Source organism: Phyllostomus discolor, chromosome 3, assembly GCF_004126475.2.
Source record: "Phyllostomus discolor isolate MPI-MPIP mPhyDis1 chromosome 3, mPhyDis1.pri.v3, whole genome shotgun sequence".
NCBI lineage: Eukaryota > Metazoa > Chordata > Mammalia > Chiroptera > Phyllostomidae > Phyllostomus > Phyllostomus discolor.
Genome location: NC_040905.2, coordinates 46,654,050 through 46,676,649, shown reverse-complemented (window position 1 = coordinate 46,676,649; position 22,600 = coordinate 46,654,050). Strand labels below are relative to the sequence as shown.

General features: G+C 43.2%; 1 protein-coding gene across 2 annotated transcripts in view; it reads right to left on the bottom strand.

Moving 5' to 3' along the window:
• Positions 1 to 22,600, bottom strand: part of SV2C (synaptic vesicle glycoprotein 2C) — a 186,124-nt gene that overhangs the window by 66,363 nt on the left and 97,161 nt on the right. For both annotated transcript variants that reach the window (XM_028531082.2, XM_036020439.1), the window contains one exon: positions 18,259 to 18,410. In XM_028531082.2, coding sequence (XP_028386883.1) covers positions 18,259 to 18,410 — 152 coding nt within the window. The remainder of the gene's footprint in view (positions 1 to 18,258; positions 18,411 to 22,600) is intronic.

Genomic DNA, 22,600 nt, shown 5'->3' with positions numbered 1-22,600 from the left:
CATTGAATTTGGAGTCTTTGGTGGAAAGCTGGGTATGAGCCAGAGTGGGTACAAGTGGCTTCCGGGGGTCACACCAGTAGAATGGGAAACACTATGGTGAAGCCACTAAATGTGGTGTCTGGGGACATGCTGCATGGTTCTGAGTCCCAGCTGCTCCGCTCTACTAGCTGGGTGGCCTTGGGTAAGCCACTTTGACTTCTCTGGGTCTCAGTGTCCTCACCTGTGAAATGCAAATAATAGCACCTTTTCATGGGACAGGTCCCTCCTACTTGGTCCCACTAGTACCACCTTTGGCTCAGCAAGGGGAAAATGCCCCTTCTGCAGCCTTTCTTTCCCATCTGTCTTCATGGTACACCACCCTCTGCCTACTACAAGATTAAAGAATTAACATATGTTTACTTCTCAGAACAGTGTATGGTACGTGATACATAATCATGAAATGCTAGTAAAGAGAGTGACAGCAAACCTTTTTCCAGGAGGTGAGATGGGGAGTTGTCTCTCTCCTGCTCCCACCTCTCAGTGCCCCCCATTCCCCTCGGCAGAGTGACCTCCACCTCAAACACAGAATCACACAAATTTAGAGGGCAAACTGATAATATTCACACCTTAACCTTCTAGCTGCTCACTTCTGGAGTTTTCTATCTTCCCCCCTATGTGGTGGAGTCCTCCTTAAGCACAGAATGAGATACCCCACCTCAGCATGACGGTTAACTTCCTGACTTTCCAAAGCCTCTCCACTGTGCGGTCTGGTTCTGTAGCTGTGGGCCACAGACTCTCAGGTCACTGTGGCCCAGCTTCCACCCCGTCGCTCTTCAGTCAGTCATCAGTGCTCTTCAAAACATTACCACATCGACAGGCTTTTCTGTGAGAAACGCCCAGGTGGATCTGGGACTGATTCTTAATAGCAGGGAACGTCTCCCTGGTGGCACAGTGCCTGATGAACATCTGACTCTTTACAAATAAATGCAACAGCCTGGCTCCCTCCAGCAGCTAGCAAAGGCCACTGATAACCAAGCTTGAGAATCAAAATGTGAGTTCTGGACCAGGGGAAATAAAAGGAGAGAGAAAAAAAGAAAAAAACAACTCAGAAGCTTGAGAACTACCTTTATTTATAATAATCTAGCAGTAGTTTAGCAATGGCAAAATCTCGGGCAATGGAAGAGCTACTTATAACTCTGCTATTTTAAGCAATATTTCCTCCAGAGGTTTGAGCCAAGCAAAATGTGATGGGACAAAATTCCTCCCCTCCAATCTCCATCAGCCACATCATCATCAGGATAGGAACTCATTCCTAAATATGTTGATTCACAAAGGAAAAAATAGCCTCACAGCACAAGCTTATTTAATAAAACTAATTAGAACTGGGATCAGACATTTGGAAGAGTCTCGCATCCCTAGACAGGTCATTTATCACCTGGCCCTCTGACAGAATTCAACGGAACAGTCACTGTGGGCTAGTCTGGGTCAGGCATTGTGTCTGGTACCATGGAGGTCACAAAGATGACTAAGACTTGCTCTCTGGCTTCAGAGAGTTAAGAAATTGCTTACAGCTTATTTTTCATTGACGCTATAAGGAAAATTCTAAAAATTCTTGTCCCAAAATAAGGGAGGAGTGTGCATCGAATGCAAGAAGGGCATGAAAGGACATCTTGGCAAAGCCCTGGGCTAATGGTTCCTGCTACTGGGTCCCACTAGTACCACTGTTCGTTGGGAAAGGAGAAAATGCCCCTTCCACAGTCTTTCTTTCCCTTCTCTCTCTCACAGTACTCCACCCTCTGTCCACTGCAAGAACAAAACATCATTGCTGGCCCCAGGCATCCTTGAGTGCCAACCGCATAAAGCAGGGGGAAGGCAGTCATGAAAGGAGCTGGCCCTGCCTCCCATTCACTCTGTGCATAGCCCCTGTGCCTGGCCAGCCCTTGGGCATAACAGGTTGTCACATAATTTGACTTTCATCTCTGTTATGAGATGATGCTTCAGAAAGCCTTCATAAGCCACCAAGGGTGATCCTCATGTGAAAGGTTGGCAGCTGCCAATAACACATTTTGTGTCCCACCATCCCCTCAACAGGTCCCTGGAGTAGTCTTTTCTTCCCTTGCTCGGTGGGCCATACTCAGTCCCTGCCCTTCTGGGCTCACTAGCTCACTTACAACCTCTGACCAAAACTGAGCTCTTGTTCTCTCTGGTGACTGGGACTCTTCCCCTGGGGGCCCAGCTCCATTCTCTTTGGCTTAAGGGCACAGTTGTCCCACAGGTGCCTGATGACCAGGAGGACCAGCTCCCCTTCTCCTAATTGTGAAATTAGGAGAGGCACCACCAGAGGGGCAGTGAGGCACCACCTCTTCATCAACACAGGCCAATGACCCCTTCTCCTCTCCAGATCAGGTCAGCTCTCTGTCTTAAACCCAGTAGCTCCTGGGTCAAATTTGGCACCTGGCCTACTCGTGTGTTCTGTTTGGTCCATATAGCGTTTTGAAGACTTTTGGGGAAAATCAGGATTGCAATAGAGCCACTTAGGAAAACAGTTTAGCAATTTCTCATCAACAGAAACAAACATACGCTGTTACCAAACAACATGGCCATCCCCCTCCTAGGTATTTACCCAAGAGAAATGAAAACTTCATTCGCCCAATGACTTGTACCCAAATGTACATAGCAGCATTACTCATAATAGCCCAGATGTAAATAACCAAAAATGTCAACCAACTGGTGAATGGATCAACAAACCAGTCCATCCACACAGAGGAAAACTGCTCAGCAACCACAAGGAATGAACCACTGAAGTGCCCAACAACATGGATGGATCTCACAGGCATCATGTCAAATCAGGGGCCAGGCACAAAAATTCCACACCATATGATTTATATGAAATTATAGAAACGACAAAAAGTGTATTGGTGCTTACCATGGGACAGGATGGCATTAGGAATTGACTGCAAAGGGGAAGTAGGGAACTTTCTAGGGAGGGAACTGTTCTGTATCTTGATTGAGGTGGTAGTTACACAATTGCATACCTTTGTCAAATCTCATTGCTTAAAATGGACAAATTTTCTTGCACACTGTATTCATCTCCTATTGCTTTGTGACAAATTAGTGTACACTAAGTGGCTTAGAAACCACACAAATTTATTATAATTCTGAAAGTCAGCAGTCCAAAAGGGATCTCACTGCACTATGAGCAAGGTGTCAGCAGGGCTGTGTTCCTCATGGAGAGCTAGAGGACACTCAGCTTCCAGACCTTTCCCAGCATCACAGAGCTGCCCACATGCCCTGGCTCATAGCCTCCTTATCCATGTTTGCAGCCAGCAACATTGAGCCAGATTTTGTCCATGCTGACAATTCTCTGGTGTTTTCTTCCTGCTCCATCTTTGACTTCTTAAGACCCTTGTGATTGCATAGATCCCATTGGATGATCCAGGATAATCTCCCTATTTTAAGGAATATTAGCAACCTTAATTCCATCTGCCACCTTAATTTCCCATTGCATGAAACCTGATATACTCAAAGGTTTTGGGGGTTAGGATGTGGATATCTTTGGGGGGTGGTCATTATTCTGCCTACCACATATGTAAATGATCTCTATAAGAATAAACTTTAAAATTGCTGGATTAAAAATCAGAGAGACTTTGTATAAATATCCAGAACTCTGCCTTCTGTTGGAAAATCAGATCTGGCAATACTGGGCTTCAGTGGCTGCATGGCGAAATCTGCAGCTTGGTAGCTGGCACCCACCAGAGAGGGCGTGGACTCTCTCATTTGCTTCAGTTTCCTTTCTTGCCAATTTCACCAATGTATATCACCTGCTTGGTCACCAAGATATTTAAGTTGGCCATTTCAGTCTTAAAGTATTAAGTCAAATGAAAACAAGGCTCTTTTGACTCTTTATAACTCATCTTCCCTTTTTGCCCCACTCCTCCCAACCCTCCACCAAAACCCATGCTAGGGCTGATGTGTTCTAACATATAGCACTATTTGTATGTTAACACAGTGGAGTTCAAAGTAGCCCAGCAAGGATTAACTCCCAGATCCATCACAGTATTTGAGAAAGGGGCACTTTGAACCCATAGGCTCCAACAGGGAAGATGAGAGCAAAGCCTAGATTCGGGGCTCTTCATTGTTCCCCAAGGCAGGATGTTTCCACCCTCCCACCCTAGCCTAGGAGCATCTCTGGCTTCCAACAGGGGGCTGGAAAGAGGAGATGCCCTCAAAATGCTCACCACACTCAATGTGCTGTGTTACACTTTATCAAGTAATTGAAATGAAGGCCCAGTCTCAGTTTGTTTAGCATTAATGGGAGCAAAGTCCTAGATCCATTTCTATGTAGAATAATTTAGATTTACATAGAAAAAGTATATTGGTTTCATGACCCTCAACCTATTTCCTAACCCTTGCCTATCATCTCATCGAGATACACTTTGAATTGTTGAGAAGACTGGGCAAAGAAATATACAAATGGCTGATACAGCCTATCTCTCTGCTATCGCGAGATTAAACAATCAGCAAGAGCATTTTTTTTTGTTAGAAGGAGGGTTCATTGCATTAATATCTACAGTAACCATCCCTCCCTGCTCCAGCCCACATGGTTTTCTTTTCCATGATTCACCTCCTTTAATTGTGCCAGATTTAAAGCCTGACCATTTGCCATCACCCCGCCATGGAGTTCCCTGGCTCACTGTTTTCCCATCTCTTTGCAGTGTCTTGTCCAAACCTCATGAATGCTTTTGTCTTGTACATTCCACAGTGTGATGGGCAGCCAGGCTGAAGAGCTCGCTAGGGGTTAGGCATAAGACTGAGGAATGAGTGGACAATGCACTTCAACATGTCCACAAGTGGAAACATACTTCTACTTTACAAAAAGATCAGAGACTTCCTAAAGAAAAAGCACCCTCCAAACTTGAGAAGGATCTCTTTAAGAATTACTCAGTTGCATATTCAGGTTTCCCTCATCATGCTTTCAACCACAAACTCTGTCCCTTTAACAATCTGTTCTTCTAAGGCTCTATTCTAGGCATTAATTGTGTAGACATCCTCAGTGTGGTCCAGCTGTGCTGAATGACACTCTGGCCTTTAAGTTGGATTGCCTTGAGACACTCTAGAACAGTGATGTCAAACTCATTTTCCCCTGGGGCCACAACCCCTCGAGGTTGCCTTCAAAGGGCCAAATGTAATTTTAGGACTGTGTAAATGTAACTACTCCTTAACCAGGGGCAAGGAGCTCTACATTCAGCCCCTTGAAGGCAACTGCAAGGCTGATGTGGCCACTGGTGAAAATGAGTTTGACAATCCTCTAGGAGTAACAGGGTAAATCTAAATTCAGTTTTGACAGCTGCAAAAATATATAATCACTAAATCAGTCTATAAAGAATAGGAACTTCCAGGTCATTCAGCACCAATGCCTCTGCTGGTAGTTTATGTAGAAATGAAAATGTGGCTTACTCCTTACAAATACAAGGATATTGCACTTACCGAAAAAACAGATGGGCAGATCTACAACCTTTTACGTTAACAATTGGATAAGGGAAGAAAGGGACTGTTTTGGAGGATCCTGCTATGCATATGGAAGAAAATGGTGCCTAGGCACTGTAGCACGTACATGAGATCTCAGGAGAGCCTTCTCTACTCACCCTTTCATACAACTGGAAATGTCTCTCGCCCTCTAAGCCAGTTCAGCATTATTTTTTATAATTTTTAAAATTTTAATTGTTGTTTCACTACAGTTTAGTTCAGCATTATTGATGGAAATCTGGTGAATGATCATCTGCTCAAACAAGGAACATTTTAGAGGATAACAATTTTTATGTTCCTTCAAGTGAAAGTTAATTTAGGAGCACAGCAGTTAGTTATCAAGACTTGGTAATGGTGCTAATTGTAAGTCTTGGATAAAGGATCTAATTAGGCTAATAATGAATTCAGCCCAGCAAGGGTATTTTCAGAATAGTTCTTTTCAAATAAACACACAGAGGCATGCATTTTGTCTAGTTCAGAATACAGAAACGTTCAGAGAAATGAGATGGCCAGCTCTTGTGGAACACTAAGGGTATCGTCAGCCCTTATTTAAGAGGAAAGAACAAGATCAGTGTTTCAGAGTTAGCTCTGTAGTAAATATCTAACAAGAAAAACAGAAAAAAATAACAACTTCCAATGCCTTCAAAGATGGGGTGGGTAGGTGGGTGAGCTTCTGATGACTGAAGGGCCCTCTGTTTGCTAAGACCACATGGGTGCGCTGCGTGAACTGTATCTTCCACAAATCCATATTTTGAAGCCATAACCCCCAATGTGAATGTATCTGAAGACAGGGCGTTTTGGAATTAAGGTTAAATGAGGTCATAAGGGTGGGCCTGAATCAGATACAAGAACAGGAAGCAATCCTTCCCCTACCCATTCAGTGTCTCTCTCCTCCTCACTCTGCCATTTGAGGACATAGCATGAAGGTACTCAGGAAGAGAGCCCTTAACCGGAAAGCAAATCAACTGGCAACACAACTTTGGACTTCCCAGCCTTGAGAACTGAGAAAATAAATTCTGTTGTTTAAGCCATTCAGGTGTTGGTATCCTGGTATGGCATGCCAAGCAGATGAATATAGGTGGGGTGTGTGAGTTTGGAGCTAGAACCTAGGCAGAATTGGATGTCTCTGCATTCTTATGCAGGAAAGTGGGTGGGATGGGCAAAGCAGCTAGATTCCTGGAGGAAGGATCGGCCAGTGAAGTCACAAGCTGTGTGGGGCGGGAAGAGAGAAGACCCACCTAATGTAGCCTTGGAAGGAAACACAAATGTCAAATGAAAGTTTATAAAGTCGTGGGGTATAAAGCATGTGATGCAAAAACCTCTTGTCTCTTACATCATTTTCAGTAACATAATTTTTAAAATGACTGAGTGCAACTGGTTTTTCTTATCACAAGTGATGGAAGCTTAGGTCTTAGACTGTTTGGCAAGGGGCTGTGACAGCACTGCCCAGACACAGTGGGGGAAGGGCGGTTGCCTCAGGGCCACACACACACACACCTTCTGTGCTGCTCTTTGAGAAGGTGTCTTGGCTTTGTCATGTCTAGAGAACATCTTGAAGAAATGAGGATGAGAAGACTGGCTCTAATTTCCAATCTTCCATTTTCTGGGTCACTTTGGGATTCGATCGACTTTCTGTGCAATAGGTTCTCCATTTGAAAAATGGGGGTGCCACTTACTGCTGCTTTTGCTTTCAAGATTATTAGAATAAATAAGATACTATATGTAAAAATGGCCTTCTAAAAAGGTATTAATCATTTTATTTTGAAATAATTCTAGATTCACAGAAAGTTGCAAAGATAGTACAGAAAGATCCCATGCACCCTTCACCCAGTTTCCCTCAATGGTTAGGAAAGGTTAGATCTTACATAACTGCATTTCAACACCCAAAATAGGAAACTGATGCTGGTACAATGTGTGCCTATAGTTCTATGACATTTTATCACATTTGTGGATTGATGTAACCACCTCTGCAACCAAGAGAGCATTCTTTCTTCCAGGGCTAGCCCACTGAAGTCATACCTGCTCCCCTTCTCATTACCACCCCCCAGCCTCTGCCAGCCATTAATGTTGTCCCTCATTCTGGTATCGGTCATTTCCAGAATGTTAATATATCTTCTGAGATTGGCTTGTTTACTGAGCAAAATGCCCTTGAGATCTATACATGCTGTTGTATCAATTGTTCAATGCCTTTTATTTCTGAGTAGCACTCTACGGTATTGTAGGATATTTTAGTTGTTTCCAGTTTGGGGATATTACAAATAAAGGTGGTAAGAACAATCACAAACACATTTTTGTGTGGACATAAAATTTCATTTCTCTGGGATAAATGCCCAACAGTGCAACAGTGGGTCATATGTCAGCTGTGTCTAGCATTTTAAAAGAAACTGCCAAGCTATCTTCCAGAGTGGCTGCACTATTTTGCATTTCCACCAGCAGTGCATGAGACACTTAATTTCTCTGCATCCTCACCAGCATTCACTATTGCCATTAATTTTTTAAACCAATTTTTACACTGTAAAGTATATTCCCTATCTTTAAGGCAAGCCTAATGTCAACAGCTCTTGGAGTAGGCACCTATATCCACAGTAAACAAAACCAACTTTTCTGGTTTTATTTATTGTAGATATGAGGACCCACTCTCTCTACTGCAGATCAAGTTCTCCAGGTTTGTGGAGTACCTAGTCTGCTAGTCAGGTTGGGATTCACATTGCTTTGGGGAGGACCCAGAGGTCTAGTTAACTGTGACCTGAGAACTGGGAAGTCTGGTCAGCTGAAGTACTGCAGAGAATTCATAGCAGCTAGGGCTTTCTAAAGCCTTATACCTACATTTTCTGAAAGCAACATGTAGTTTGGCCATGCTGGCTAAACTACACCCACCTTCATACGGACCCAGGTTCTCCTCTCTGACACACATTAGTGTGCCTAGGGACCTTTTCTGAATGACAACACGGAGACTGATACCTTTGTCAAAATCATGCACTGGTAATTATTAGTTACTAACAGTAGGTGGTGTCCTAAGGATTGCAGCTTGCAGAAACAATTTTTCTCTGAAACATTTGAAGAATAATCAAGCTAACATCAAACCTCCTCAGTGGACTGGAAACTGAAACTGTGCAGTTTGAGACAGTCTCCCTCAGGCTGTGTTTTCTTTAAGTCTGGGTGCTGAAATTCTGAATTTGCTGATGAGTCAAAACAACCATCTAAGGAAGGATTCTATTGGCTCCTGCCACTGTCTGAGCCTGGTTCTCCATCCTTCCTGGCCATTCTGTGAGCTACTCAATGGTCTTCCAAATTTTTTCTGTTCTGACCCAGTCAGCCAGAGTTGCTTTCTGTTATTTTGTATCCAAAAGCTGACTAATACAGAAGGGCCACATTTAAACTATAGTTAGATTATAAACTATATAAATATTCCTAAAAGATTTTTCGAAGGACAAATGGAATGGTACAGCAGATGTGGCTAGCTGTCTCCCGATATCCACTCAATCCTGACTTGATTCTCTTTCCTGCTTGGAACAGAAGACTACTGCGTCTTTTCAAGACTCCCTTGCAGCTAGGTATGGTCATGTGTTGAAGTTCTAGCCAATGAAACATGTGGATTTGTGTGGGACTTTCAGGAACATTCTTCATGGGGGCACAGACATACCCTCAAGCTTCTTTCCTGATTTGTGCTGCCTAGAATGTGAGCCTACTGAGTAGAATGTGCTAAAAATGGTGGAACTGTGAGATAAAAGGAATTGGGGACTTTGAAGATGATTGTGGAGCTACCATTCCAGCCCTGGACTGCCTCCATCCAAGCTTCCTTTATGTGATATAAAACAAACTGATATTTTACCCATGCTTGTTAATTTGTTTTCTAATTTTATATCAACTTATATAGATGGTGAAGAAATGGAATGTGGGATTCTGGGAAGAACCTGGAGTCTAGTAGTTTCCTAGGATTAAAAAAAAAGTATTAGTTAATTTCTCACTTCTACACTCATATCTTCTTCAAAATTATGGTAGCCACTAGACTACCATAGATGTTGTTAGTAGATGTTGTGACTTAATATGCTAATACATTTTGATAACTATATTTTGAAACAATTGGTTTAATTTACAATCCGATTGATTACATTTTCTGCATTTAAAAACATTATTCTGAAAGGAGGTCTGCAGGCTTCACCTGATTCCTGGAGGGTGATGGATTACACACTCAGCTCTGTAGTGTTGCCCAGCAGTGTTAGCAGCACAGGAGCCTACAGCTCCCTCACATCAGCACACGAACAGGAAAGCTGCCGTATTTTTAGAGCCCATTTCACCATTTTATGATCATGTGCCCAAGGCAATGTGCCTGCCACATTGTCTGGGACAGAGAAGGCTCTCAACAAAGACCAACACCCCTTCCTTTTCCAGGAAGCTTAACTAGAGGAGTTAAGACCTAAGCCCTATGGTAACTGACTTAATGCCCAGTAGAGGAGGCGGGTCCTCTGAGTTCACTCTTTAACTTCAGAGTGAGAATGTCAGAGTGAGAACGTTGAAAAGCACTTCCCAGAACTGTGAAGAAGGGGAAGCTATCTGTACCCTAGCTGATAAACATGCTTTCCACAGGTGATGCGCTTAGGATGAGGAGAGAGACAGGAAAGCTAGAGTGGGAGAGCTGGATTGTGACTGTGTTTAAGAATGAGAAACTTCCAAAAACACTTGCTCCTGGGCACCATAAACAATGCAACATAGTCACTGAAAGAAATGGCCATATACTTATACCATAGTAATGCCTATTTGACCCCATATCCATTTCTTAAGCCCTTAAAGACCTTATCATTATTGTTTGTGGCTGATGTCTCTTACTACTACATCACAGAGAACTGAATCATAGAGTTAAGGAAACCTGAGCCCAAGGGTCATTGTGTTGAAATGAAAGATCAGGTTGATCCTAAAATGGACAAATTAAGAAATCACACTGGTGTACACTGATGTACTAATCAACTCCCCTTGAAATGTCCTACTGGGACACTTGAGCACAAATATCTTCAGGGCTGTGACATTCGGTAGAAGATGGCAAAGCTGGGCAGTAGGGCTCAGGGCCACATGGCACCTGCCTGTCCCAGCTGGGCTGGTGAGTGGGACCCCGCTCTCATTTTAGGCTTCCTGTGTCCCCCTTCAGTGGGTGTGGACTACGGTGGCATGCCTTACAAGTTCTGTTCTTGTCTCTTTCCCTTTTTATCCATCTCTACGACCTTCAAATAAGTGAACAGTTGAGAGATGTTTAGGAAAAGGTGAATAAAGTCTTTCTAAGATTCCAGTTCCTTCTTCCTCCCCTCCCCTCAATTTTAGCTTCTTTTGTTGTAGAAAGAAAAGACTACACAGACTGAACATTTGTGTCAGGTATTATGCTAAGTTACTACTTTTTGTATGTAGTCCTTTAATACAGCAACCCTGTATTACGTACATTTTATAGATGAGAAAACTGAGGACCAGAGAGCCCATGTAACTGTCCTAAAGGTGACAAAGCTAGAGAATGGCAGATCTGGCTTGGAACCTGAGCCTGTCTTCCATCTAAGCCCTTGCTGTAAACTACTCCGCCGACTGCCCGTGTCCAGAGTTTATAATGTCTTGCTGCTAAGACAAAGCTTGGCTCTGTCTCTTCTGTTCCTGTAACCTGCAGTGTTGGCTGATGATACAGCCAGCAGGTGAGGGGTGTCAGGCTCTTGTTCTACCTGGGGAGAACGGCGCTATGGTCTTTAACATGGGTCTTTATATAGTATGTGCCTTTTGAATATCAATTCATCTAACAAATGAATGAAAGATTCTGATTCATTGGGTTCCAGGTAATCAAGTCTTACAGTATTATATTTTCCTCAATTCTCTCTCCTTATCTTAACTTTTAACCTAGTTTGTCTTTCCTCTGACTCCTCTGAGCTTCTCACCCTCTAGCGATGTTTACACATCTTACACATTTCAGCTCATTTGCCCTCTTTCCTGGAACTCTAAGCCCACACTGGGCTGTTCTGACAGAGCCTGGGTATCTGATGTAGAATGTGAGCCTGATGCCAATCATAGCTACCATTTCTGAGCACTAACTGTGCACTGGGTGCTCTAACGTGATCACTAGTCCCCACCGAGATGCTGACTAGAAAAGAGGGCTGAAGGAGACTGAAAAGCTTGACAAAGCTCACACACCCAGAAGGGGGGGAACTGAGATCCAAAACCAGCCCTTACTGCCCAGTCTTTTAGCCACAGGGCCTTCCTTCCCTGCTTCCTTCTTTATAGGGAACCGATCAGCATGGCAATGGCAAATGTAGCCCAGTATTGATCTGGAAAACCGATCGAATGCAAGGCGGCACACAGGAGCCAAGTGTACAGATCAGCTTTCCTGTGGGGAATCAGACCTGAATTGTACCTACGTTTCCATGGGACTTGCTTTTGCTAAAATTCCCTCACCCTGAGTTAAGACTGCAGATGTTTAATGTATATCTCTGAATTAACTCCCTAAAATCTGTGCTAAGACGTCCCAAGGATGAAATGTAACCAAATCAATCATTTTTATTATTCCCTTGCATTTGCAACCTTTTTCTTTTTTTGTTGTCTGTAAGAAGTAATCACTTAACTAAATCTAGAAATAATAAGAAACTTCTTTGATGTAATGTGACTGGAAAGCAATAAAAGCCTGTCCAGGCAAGGGTTGGCGCGCCCTTCTCTTGAGAGAGTGGCTGTGCTGTCCCTTTTTCACCACAGGACTCGGTGCTCCGTGTGGGTTTGTTTACCTCGTCCACAACACACAGACTCCTCCGGAGGGCCAGAGTCTGCATCACTTCTTTAGCCAGACAGCTATTCGACCCCCTCCTCCTCCCAACCCAGTTTCACCATTAGGGGGAAGAAATGTATTAGCCTCACACATCTTGTAACTAAAGGAAGCAAAGATATTTTGATCATCGGGCAACCTTGGGAATATGTGTATTTTTAAGCCCAGATATCTCATTGCAGCTGGAAGGAGGGCTGGGTTGGGCTCTGGCTCTGTGGGTACCTCTGCAGTGAAGAGTGGACCAGAAGGAGGGGTGGGAGGGGGGGGGCTGCTCCAGGGCTGAGTGCCCCGTCTCCCCACACTGTGGGCTTTAAGAGCTTAGGCATTTCCTGCCCAACTGAGAACCTCCCACTTAGCTAATGGAATGTCCTGGTTGCATACTGCCACGCATCCCAGCAGGGGACAGCACCTCATCTGATTCCCTAATTTAAAAGAGAAAATGATGACAAAGGGCTTAATGGAGCGGTCAGCACTGCCATCAGCAGCAACGCCCACACGTGGGCCTGAATGCAAGCAAGCTCCCAGCCGCTGAGGGAGAGTGCCTGTGATTCAGCGCTCTGTCCTATTTTCCTGTTAAGTCATTGGGGCTTCCAGTAAATGCTGAGATGTCCTGATTACTAGGGACCTCGGGGAGGGGGTAAGGCTAAAGGAAAATCTTTACACCCAGCTCTCTGTTCTCACACATAGTGCTTGCTCTTTTGTGAACCACGGATGATCCCCACTGTGGGTCAGATGTCATGAGCTTGGCAATAGGGGTGAGGTCAAGAAAAGCCATCTTCTAAACGCTGGGCCTCCGCTGTCACATGCAATGAATTTCTGCATCAAGATGCCCTCCTTTGTTGGCTATTCTCTCACCCTCCATTGCTTTATGGGGACTATTCTTTGCCATAGGCAGGGAAACAGCCCAGGAGCTCCTGAATGGATAGAAGTGGTCACAAGGAATGTGATGTGATGACATCCAAGCACTCTACCTCCTAACAGCAGGCAAGGTAGTTTTATGTTGGGAACATAAATGTTGGCGGCTGTTAATCTCCAGGGAAATTTCAGCCCTAAGAATGGTGATGTGAAGGTGAAGCACTGTCATTGCCAGAGGCTGGTCCAGAAACTCGGTCTCCATAGGCCACAGAGATACCCCATCCATCAGGAACTCTGGCACAGCCCACATCTGAGCTCACCAGCCCTAGCTGGTGTTGTCTCTGATGTCAGAAGAATCTTTCCTTCCAGTATCTTAGTGACCAGCTAAAGGACCATTTTGCATCACAAGCTTGTCGAGAGCCAGAATTCCAGTCTCATGGCATCAGGCTCAAGGTGTGCCCTGACCACTCTGCCACAAATGCAAAAAGGCACCCAGAGACAGGGAAGAGCACATTCTTCTCACATGACCACATGCATCATTTGAAATACTTGTCCTGTGGATGCCAATTATCTTGACTTCTTCCCTCAAGAGCAAATCTTATTACCAGTGTGAGGGGACCTGGGACCTGACTCTCAGTCGTTTTATTATGTGCCCAATTCCTTCCCTGCTGGGTGAAAGCTCAGTACGTGTTCAGGTGATGGCGCCCTCAGAGGTCCCCTGAGTGGGAGAGGACAGAGGGGCAGGACCTGCCTGTGCTTGTTTCTGTGGCGTGGCATCATTTACACACCGCAGAATTTCAGAGGGAAATAGAAAGCTTTTTATATTTTAGAAACTGCAGGCAAATGGATGGACTTTTAACCCCTTGTCTCTTTTACATAAAGCAAAAGGATGTGTCGTGAAAAAAGAAGAGATAATCCAAATGTCTAAATTACCTATAAAATACAATTCTAAACCTGATGAGCAGGAAGCCCTTCAGCCTGGATGAAACCAACAATACTGACACTGCCGAACCGAGCGAGTAGGCCAGCCCTGCTGGTCAGACAGCTCTTCTCTTTGCTCCAGTCACAGCCCACCCTGTGTGTCTGAGGAAGACCCAGGGGCTTCCGAGGTCCCCCACTGGGAGAGGCAGGAAGCAAAAGGATCTCAAACCAGGTTTCAGGGGAGAAGCCCCTGGGGGCCTCAAAAACTATCCCTGCCCACATAACCTCATTCACTTGACCTGGCCTAGTAGCATAGGTATTCTTGGGAGGTAGCAGAAGTGGTATACATTTATGAGAAAGTGCTTTTGAAAAAACAGAAACAAACTCATAGAACAAACTGATGATTGCAAGATGCCAGGGAGGAGGAGAGGGCTGGGTGAAAAAAGCACAGGGATTGAGAAGTACAAATGGGTAGTTGCAGAGTAGTCACAGGGATGTAAAGTACAGCACAGGGAGTACAGTCAGTAAGAGTGTAATAACTAGGCACGGTGCCAGGTGTGCACTAGACTTACGGGGGGTCACTCTGTACGTTATATGAATGTCTAACCACTCTGCTGTAAATCTGACACTAATATAATATTGAATGTCAATTGTAATTAATTTTTTTAAATTAAAAAATAAAAGCATATTCAGAAAAAAATCTTAGCTCCACTACTAAAAAAGAAAAACTGTTATATATTAACCTATATGGTGGCATGCACAAGTCTTAAGCACCCACCTTACTGAGTTCTATAAATGAATACCTCTACCCACCCCCCCCATCAAGTTACAGACCATCATCAACCCCCAGAAGCCTCAGCATAGGATTCTTAAACTTAAACCCTATTATTTTGAAAAAATTAAAACTCTTCACATTGAAATCATTATGGGTATTTTTATAACCCCCTCCCTTGCCCCCTCTCCCCGGCACCCCCTCCCCCCGCTGATTCTAATACACATGCAGGATTGAGTGCAATAATTTGCTGTTTCTGCCACATTTCTGCCATAGACAGCCTTCAATAAAGCATGGGCATAAGGGTTCAATATTCTGTTACTGATTTCTTAACCAGGTCATTACTCCTCAAGGCCCCTTCAATATAGAAATTAATGGCAGCCTCAGACACATTTAATTTTGTCATGTTGTGATTGTTTTTATGACTTTTCACGCATTGTTTATGATCCACAAGCCCCCCTCTTTCCAGTGATATACAAGGAGGGCCCAAAAATGTTATTTATAAAAATTTATGTATTCTTACATGTTTAAACTTCAGTACCATCAAAGTACTCTCCATTTGATCCAATACACCTATCGAGACATTTTTTTCCACTGCTCAAAACAGTTTTTGAACTTGTCGATTTTGATGCGTTTTGGTGCTTCTGTCGGTTCTTGTTTCACCTCTTCCACATTGGGAAAATGTTTCCCTTTGAGGACTTTTCTCATCCGGGGAAACAAGGAGAAGTTGCTTGGAGGGTGAGATCAGCTGAATAGAGGGAGTAGGGCACTGGGATCATGCTATTTTTGGTCAAAAACTGCCTAACACCCAGTGAGGTGTGGGCAGGTGCACTTGTAAGTCACCCATCGTGAAATGGGCAAACACCTTGAAAGTCTTCCCCAAAAAATCCACTGAAGCTGAACACAGCCTCTCACAACAACGCCAGTTGGTACACTGATGCAGAAGGGTTCCTAGAACACTTACCTAGTGGGGAAGCCTGCAAGGGGTCCACCCACCAGAAGATAATTCCAGGGTTTTTGGGGGTCCCCACTCATATAGCTTAGACAGACCTTTTTGCTCTATACAAGACAATCTTACATGTGCTTGGGAAAAACAAAGATGGAGATCATGCTAAATTGCTAATTTGTGGGTCAGCCATTGACTGAGAGTTGGCAAGGCCAGAGACAAACTCTAGACACCCCACAGTTCAGGGGCAGGGATGTGTAAATCGCAGGAGCCTGAGGAATAAGCCCTAATGAGGGAAAACAGAAACAGGAAAAAAAAACAAACCCGAGAGCAACCTTGCCCACGCCTGGTAGAAATACGTAGACAGCAGAAACCAATCTGAGTTACAATTTAGGGAGGCCAGCAGCAGAAACTCTGAGATATGATGGGAAGGGAGGGCAAGGGAGGCAACAGCCATAAACCCAGGATCCAAGTTGCTCTGGGGAATAAGTGTGGCCCGAATCCCAGAGCTGTGCTGTCATCAGGCAGAGACACAGAATGAGGCTGGCCTCAGGAGGAGTCCCGCTCCTTGTGGGGCTATTATCTGACAGAAACAGCCAACAGGGCTGCACCTGTGTCCACCTGAATGACACACCTTACTATAATTTGCACAGAGGCCACGTGTGCACTAGCAGCGGCTCTGGAAGCAATGCTGGGTGCAGCCAAGTAACAAATTCCTTATGTGTTGTTTTTGTTGTTGATAAACGCAATTTTGGTTTGCATGTAACATTCTAGACATATTAAAAGAAAGAGTACGACAACATGAATTTTGTAACTCAGTACAGCAAATAAATGACACTGTATCTGAATACTAACCTCTGTCTCGTCTTTGATTTTAGCAAGGAGTTGAATTCACTTAAGGTGGTTCCCTTACAGGACTATGCTTTATAATAAAAAATTCTTTTGTTAAAAAAAGGCACAAAAATAGAAAATGAGCAAAAAGTGGATTTTTGAAATTTAAGTTCAGATTGATTAGATTTTAGACAGAACAATGAGTGAGTTTTTGAGTTACATGTGGTTTCAGTTTATGTGGTACACAAAGAACCTATACACTCCAATGTTCACAGCAGCACAATTTATAATAGCCAAGTGCTGGAAGCAACCTAGATGCCCATCAGCAAATGAATGGATCAAAAAAACTATGGTACATTTACACAGTGGAATACTATGCAGCAGAAAGAAAGAAGGAGCTCCTACCCTTCGAGACAACATGGATGGATCTGGAGAGCATTATGCTAAGTGAAATAAGCCAGGCAGTGAAAGACAAATACCATATGATCTCACCTATAAGTGGAACCTAATCAATAAAACAAACAAGCAAGCAAAATATAACCAGAGACATTGGAATAAAGAACAAACTGGCAGTAACCAGAGGGGAGAGGCAGGGGGACAACAAGGGAAAGAAGGGGAAGGGTCATCAAAGGACATGTATAAAGGGCCCATGGACAAAGCCAAAGGGGAGAAGGATTAAGGGTGGGAGGTTGGGGTGGGGGGGATAGGGGAAAGTGATGGCAGGAAAATGGAGACAACTGTACTTGAACAACAATAAAAAAAAGATCAGATGCCATAAAGCTCCAAAGGGGTGAAGAAAATAGGGCCCATTGTCCATCACCTACTTTTGTAAATAAAGTTTTATTAGAATACATACATAATTTATACATATTTGGCAAATTTCAGCCTGTCTGCATACACACACATACATACACAAATATAACCAGAACACTTCCCTTCCCCTTTCCTCATATATTAAATTCGACTCCTGGATTTAGTTAACTTCTCCCTAAATTTCACTGCTTGTGGGTGAAGCAATGGGGAGCCTGTGGCTTCCAGGTGGGAGAGTACTGCTTGAAATGTGAAACCTCCAAGTATTCTGAGGTGGCGGGGGCAGTAAGCATGCTACTTAGGAGGAACTAAGCAGGGGATCTGCAGAGAGAGGACAGTAGAGTCACCTCTTAAGTTCTGCAAATTGATGACCCATGACAAGACATGGTTCTTCCTGCTGCCACCCCACTTCTCAGCTGTCAGAGAGGTGGGCTGGCACAGGCTGAGCTTTGGACTGGGCCAAGTAGGAGCAATAAAGGCTCTCATATGTCTACTGTGTATGTGTGACAGTCCCCCAATAACTGTAAGTCATGTTGCCTTAATGCTAATTACAGTCTGTATCCTCCCACATCCACTTAGGCGGGGACCCCAGAGTTGAGAGCACATAAGAAACAAATGAAAGCCATGTCTCTGGAAATAACAAAATGTGACAGTGTTACTAAACAACCTGAGCAACCACAGGCACCGTCTTACCTTAAACAGATCTCTGTGTGAGGGGGAATCCTAGACATTACAAAAGGGAAAATGATGATGACAGCATTGTTCTCAAACCTGCACACATGGGAGAGAAAAGGGGTGGGAATGGAGGCCGGTTTAAAATGTGGGGACTGCTCCTACCGTAATGCGGGATGATGGCCCAGGCCATGGCAGAGGCGTAGATGCCGCCGATCATCCAGAACATGCAGAGCCAGCTCAAGTGCTCACCCCGCTTCTCTCGGGCCAGCACCTCAGCAAAGTAGGAGAACACGATGGGAATGGCACCTCCAATCCTGCCGAGAGGGACAGAGAAGACGCAAAATCAGGGCCTGCACAGTCATGCGAGATACAAAGGGCAGAATGAAAGCTAGCTCTGAACACATGCTCTATCTCTATCCCAGCATATCAAACAGAGTGTATTTTCTATTATTTTATAACTTTAATATTATACTCTCCATCTATAATATAGGTTTATCATCCCTCTAATACCTTGAACCTGCAATGAAGCTAGGTTACTAAAGGGTGGCAGAAGTGTCCTGCTCGTGGCTCACAGACCTTCGCTTAGGACTCCGATGGGTTTCCAGCTCAGTGGCAAATGGTTTACATATTTGTGAAAAATTACAATATTTGGTATGATATGTCCCACCCACAATGTAGTGACTTTGGAAATAGCTTCAAGCACTTGTGGGAGGCCGTCTCCAGCTGTGCTCACTCACTGCTATGCTATAGCACTGGCTTCCAGTCCAGCTGATGTGCTGACAAACAGGGTTGTTTCCTGGGATGACTCTGGTCCCAGTCCAGTAGATTCACTGTGGAATGAGTCCATGTGCAAGGGGCCCTCAAGAACCATATAAGGAGCTACTGGTTGAGACATCAACAGAATGAGGGTCAGTGCTTCTTTCCAGTCAGGTAATTACAGGAACGCTGACTGAGTTCTGAAGGGAAGATATGATCAGTCACTTCTCTTCAGGTTAAGGGCTCTCTAAAGTGGGTCTATTGAATAAAAATTTTGTTCATTCCTAGAGGATGAGCCATAGATATCATCAGAAGTTCAAATAGGTCTTGACCCCCAAATTTTAATAACCAGTACCTGACAAACTAAAGTAGTATGAGAAAACATTACTTTCTCTCATTACAAAACATATATGAAATGTTAATATTTTTGAAGATGTGACCAATGTAAGCAAGTTGAAGAGACAATACCCTAGTCATATAGTTTTAAAAATAAGTGCTGATTCCTTTATTTTCAGATTTTTGCAAAGTGAGTTGATATTGACATTTCATGTAAATTTGATGTTGAGGAATAAAATATGTGTTTTTCCATTTAGCAATAACCAAATGGATTTCTTTAGAGCCCTTGCTATGATAAAGAAGTGTGGACAGTGACCTTAGCAAATGCAATTTGGAGAAAGTTCATGTCTGCGGGAAACTGTGTGCACCAGATGAGCTGCAGGATTCGCAATGCCACCCTGCCTCAGCTGGTAGGTCAGACTACTGCCACTGTTCACAGGTGTTTCCTGCTTAAACACCTGCACAGCTGGACAGGGGCAGACCACTTAGGCCAATGGTTTTCAATTAATTTGAAAAATATTAATTGAAATTAATTTAGTAGCTATAAGCAGCATTTTAAAAATTAAATAAAGATATGCGAGTACCACTCAGATAATAAGGATGTATATCATTTCATAAAACTTTTGTCTCCATTATAAACATACTTATGTTACAGGTATATTTGTATATGTGTATACATATATATAAAATATATAATGAATCCCAATGTGTTTCTAAATGAGAGCTGCTGTTCTAAGAGTTTAAAAATCACTAACTTAGACTTCCAGTCAAGATGAAGGCATAGGTAGACACACCTCACCTCTTTGCACAACCATAAGAAGGATCACGACTAACCTCAAAACAAAAAACACCCAGAACTGCCAGAAAATCAAACTGTATGCAAGTCTGACAACCAAGGATTTAAAAAAGCCACATTTGTCCAGACAAGTAGGATGGGTGGAGACAGGGAGTCAGGATAGAGAGGACGTGGTGTAGCAGCAGTGAGGCAGATATGGTGAGACAGCAATGGCAGCTGCCGGCAGAATGCTTCCACCTTGGCTGGAACTCAAGAGAGGATCTTAAAAGCAGCAAGAGAAAAGCAGAAAGTTACCTACAAAGGAGTTCCCAAAAGACTCTCAGCTGATTTCTCAAAAGGAACTTTGCAGGCAAGAAGTATCCAAAATGATGAAAAACAAGGACCTACAATGAAGATTATTCTATCCACCAAGCTATCATTTAGAATGGAAGGGTAGATAAAGTGCTTCCCAGATAAGGTAAAGCTAAAGGAGTTCTCACCACCAAGACCTTATTATATGAAATATTAGATGTACTTATTTAAGAAAAGAAGATGATCAAAACTATAAACATGAAATGACAAAAACTCACAACTATCAATTACTGAATCTAAAAATCAAAAACAAACTAAGCGAACAACTAGAACAGGAACAGATTCACAGAAATGGAGATCATCTGGAGGGTGATCAGCAGGAAGCGGGAAGGGGGAGTATGAGGGAAAAGGCACAGGGAATAAGAAGCATAACTGATAGGTACAAAATAGACAGGGGGTGTTAAGAACAGTACAGGAAATGGAAAAGCCAAAGAACTTATATGCATGACTCATGGACATGAATCAAGAGGGAGGACTGCTGGAGAGAAGGGGGTTACTGGGCACAGAATGGAAAAGGGAGGACAAATTTGGACAACTGTAATAGCATAATCAATAAAGTATACTTTAAAAATAAGAAAAGTAAAATCACTAATTTAAAGCATCTATATCTGTTCTCTTGGGCGATGAATGTGGCAGCTGTACCTAAAATTTCTAGACGAATGATTCTGCGTGATGCAGATGCAGCACAATTTGATGCTATCACACCGGGGGTAGCCAGACAGGCCCCAGTCCATCAGCCAGATGCCCCCACAAGAAATGAAGGCATGTGGCACTGTCAGAGCTGGCTCTATGCCACACAACCTCAGGCACGCACAGTCCTCTGGCTGGTTTCTTAAGGACCTCAAACCATGAACAGACAGTTAAATTAAAAAATTCAACACAATTTTTAACAAATTTAAAATGATTTCGTGACAACGCACAATTTAATGGGAAGTAAAATCTGTGTCATAAATCATTTAATGCTTCTTTTTTTTTTTTCACTTGTTGTGAAGCATCCATTTCTCTGCATCATGAAGTCCCAGGTCACTAATCTGTGGCCTCACTTCTCAGTACAAAACAGAATCCCAGTTTTTGTGGGCTTTTCACACCCTAATTAATATTTCACCAGGATTCTGGACACTTCACGTGTAAGAGCAACGTCTCACACTTCGGGAAGGCATGGTTGCACATAAGATAGGCCAGGCCACCCTGCACCGAGATGAATGTGCTCCAGGGCAGCTGAAGTAGCAAGTGGAAGACTGTACACTCGCCTGTTGTTTTTAAACAGGTCATTGTTGCATAAAAGAGAATATCAGCTTTTAAGGGCGTACAAGCAATCCAGCTGCTTTTGATTCAATGCCTCTTTTTTAAGGAGATTATTTTTGCATGGGTGTCTCTCAATGTTTATAAGGCAGATAGCAAGACACTCTAACCTCAGTGGATAAATGACTCTGAAGAATGAGGGAGGGAGTCTATTTAAATCCTTTGCAAAGTTCTTCAGATTCAGAGACCTACAAAACAATCCAAGCATTCACCTTTCTCACTGTGGGCTGACCATCTATTTTGGGGAAAATGTTCCTGCTCATCTTACTGTGATGTCCTTTAAACAAGGAAAAAACACACTACAGTGTGTTGCAATGTTAACCATCACTACTATTTCATATCCCATCAGAATGTGTGCACATCGCTGACATCATTGATGTTTACACAGATGATCAGATCCAGGTGGCTAATAAGGAATGTTTCTCAGGATTGGATGTTAAGTGTATTTTATTAGCTGCCAAAAGAGTCAAATCTTAATTATCTTTGGTAATAGCAGGCACAGAAGAAATAATAATTAAAATCCACACCCTATGTAGGTGGATTCAAAATAAATAAATTGACATAAATGAAATAGAACATTGATATTTGAAATTTCAGCATTGGAATTATTTCCTAAGAATATTTATTTTATGTTTGTACAACTTTAATTATAGGAATGTAAAGAAACTAAATATATATATATATATATATATATATATATATATATATATATTAGAGCACATCCCTAGGGTAAGGTGGAAGCCTTCTTCCACCCCACTCTGCACGTGCACATGCCCACAGATGCACACATACCGCAAAAGGTCTGTATTTGACTCAATACTAGGCATCTGGTGAATATCATGAAACATCTATGTTCCTCAGTGATTTAAGACAAAGTCACGAGTGGGATACTGTGTAAGGCAAAGGATGCATCAGCTTTACAGACAGAATTTCTCCTCTGCTGGGAGAATGAGACACATATGT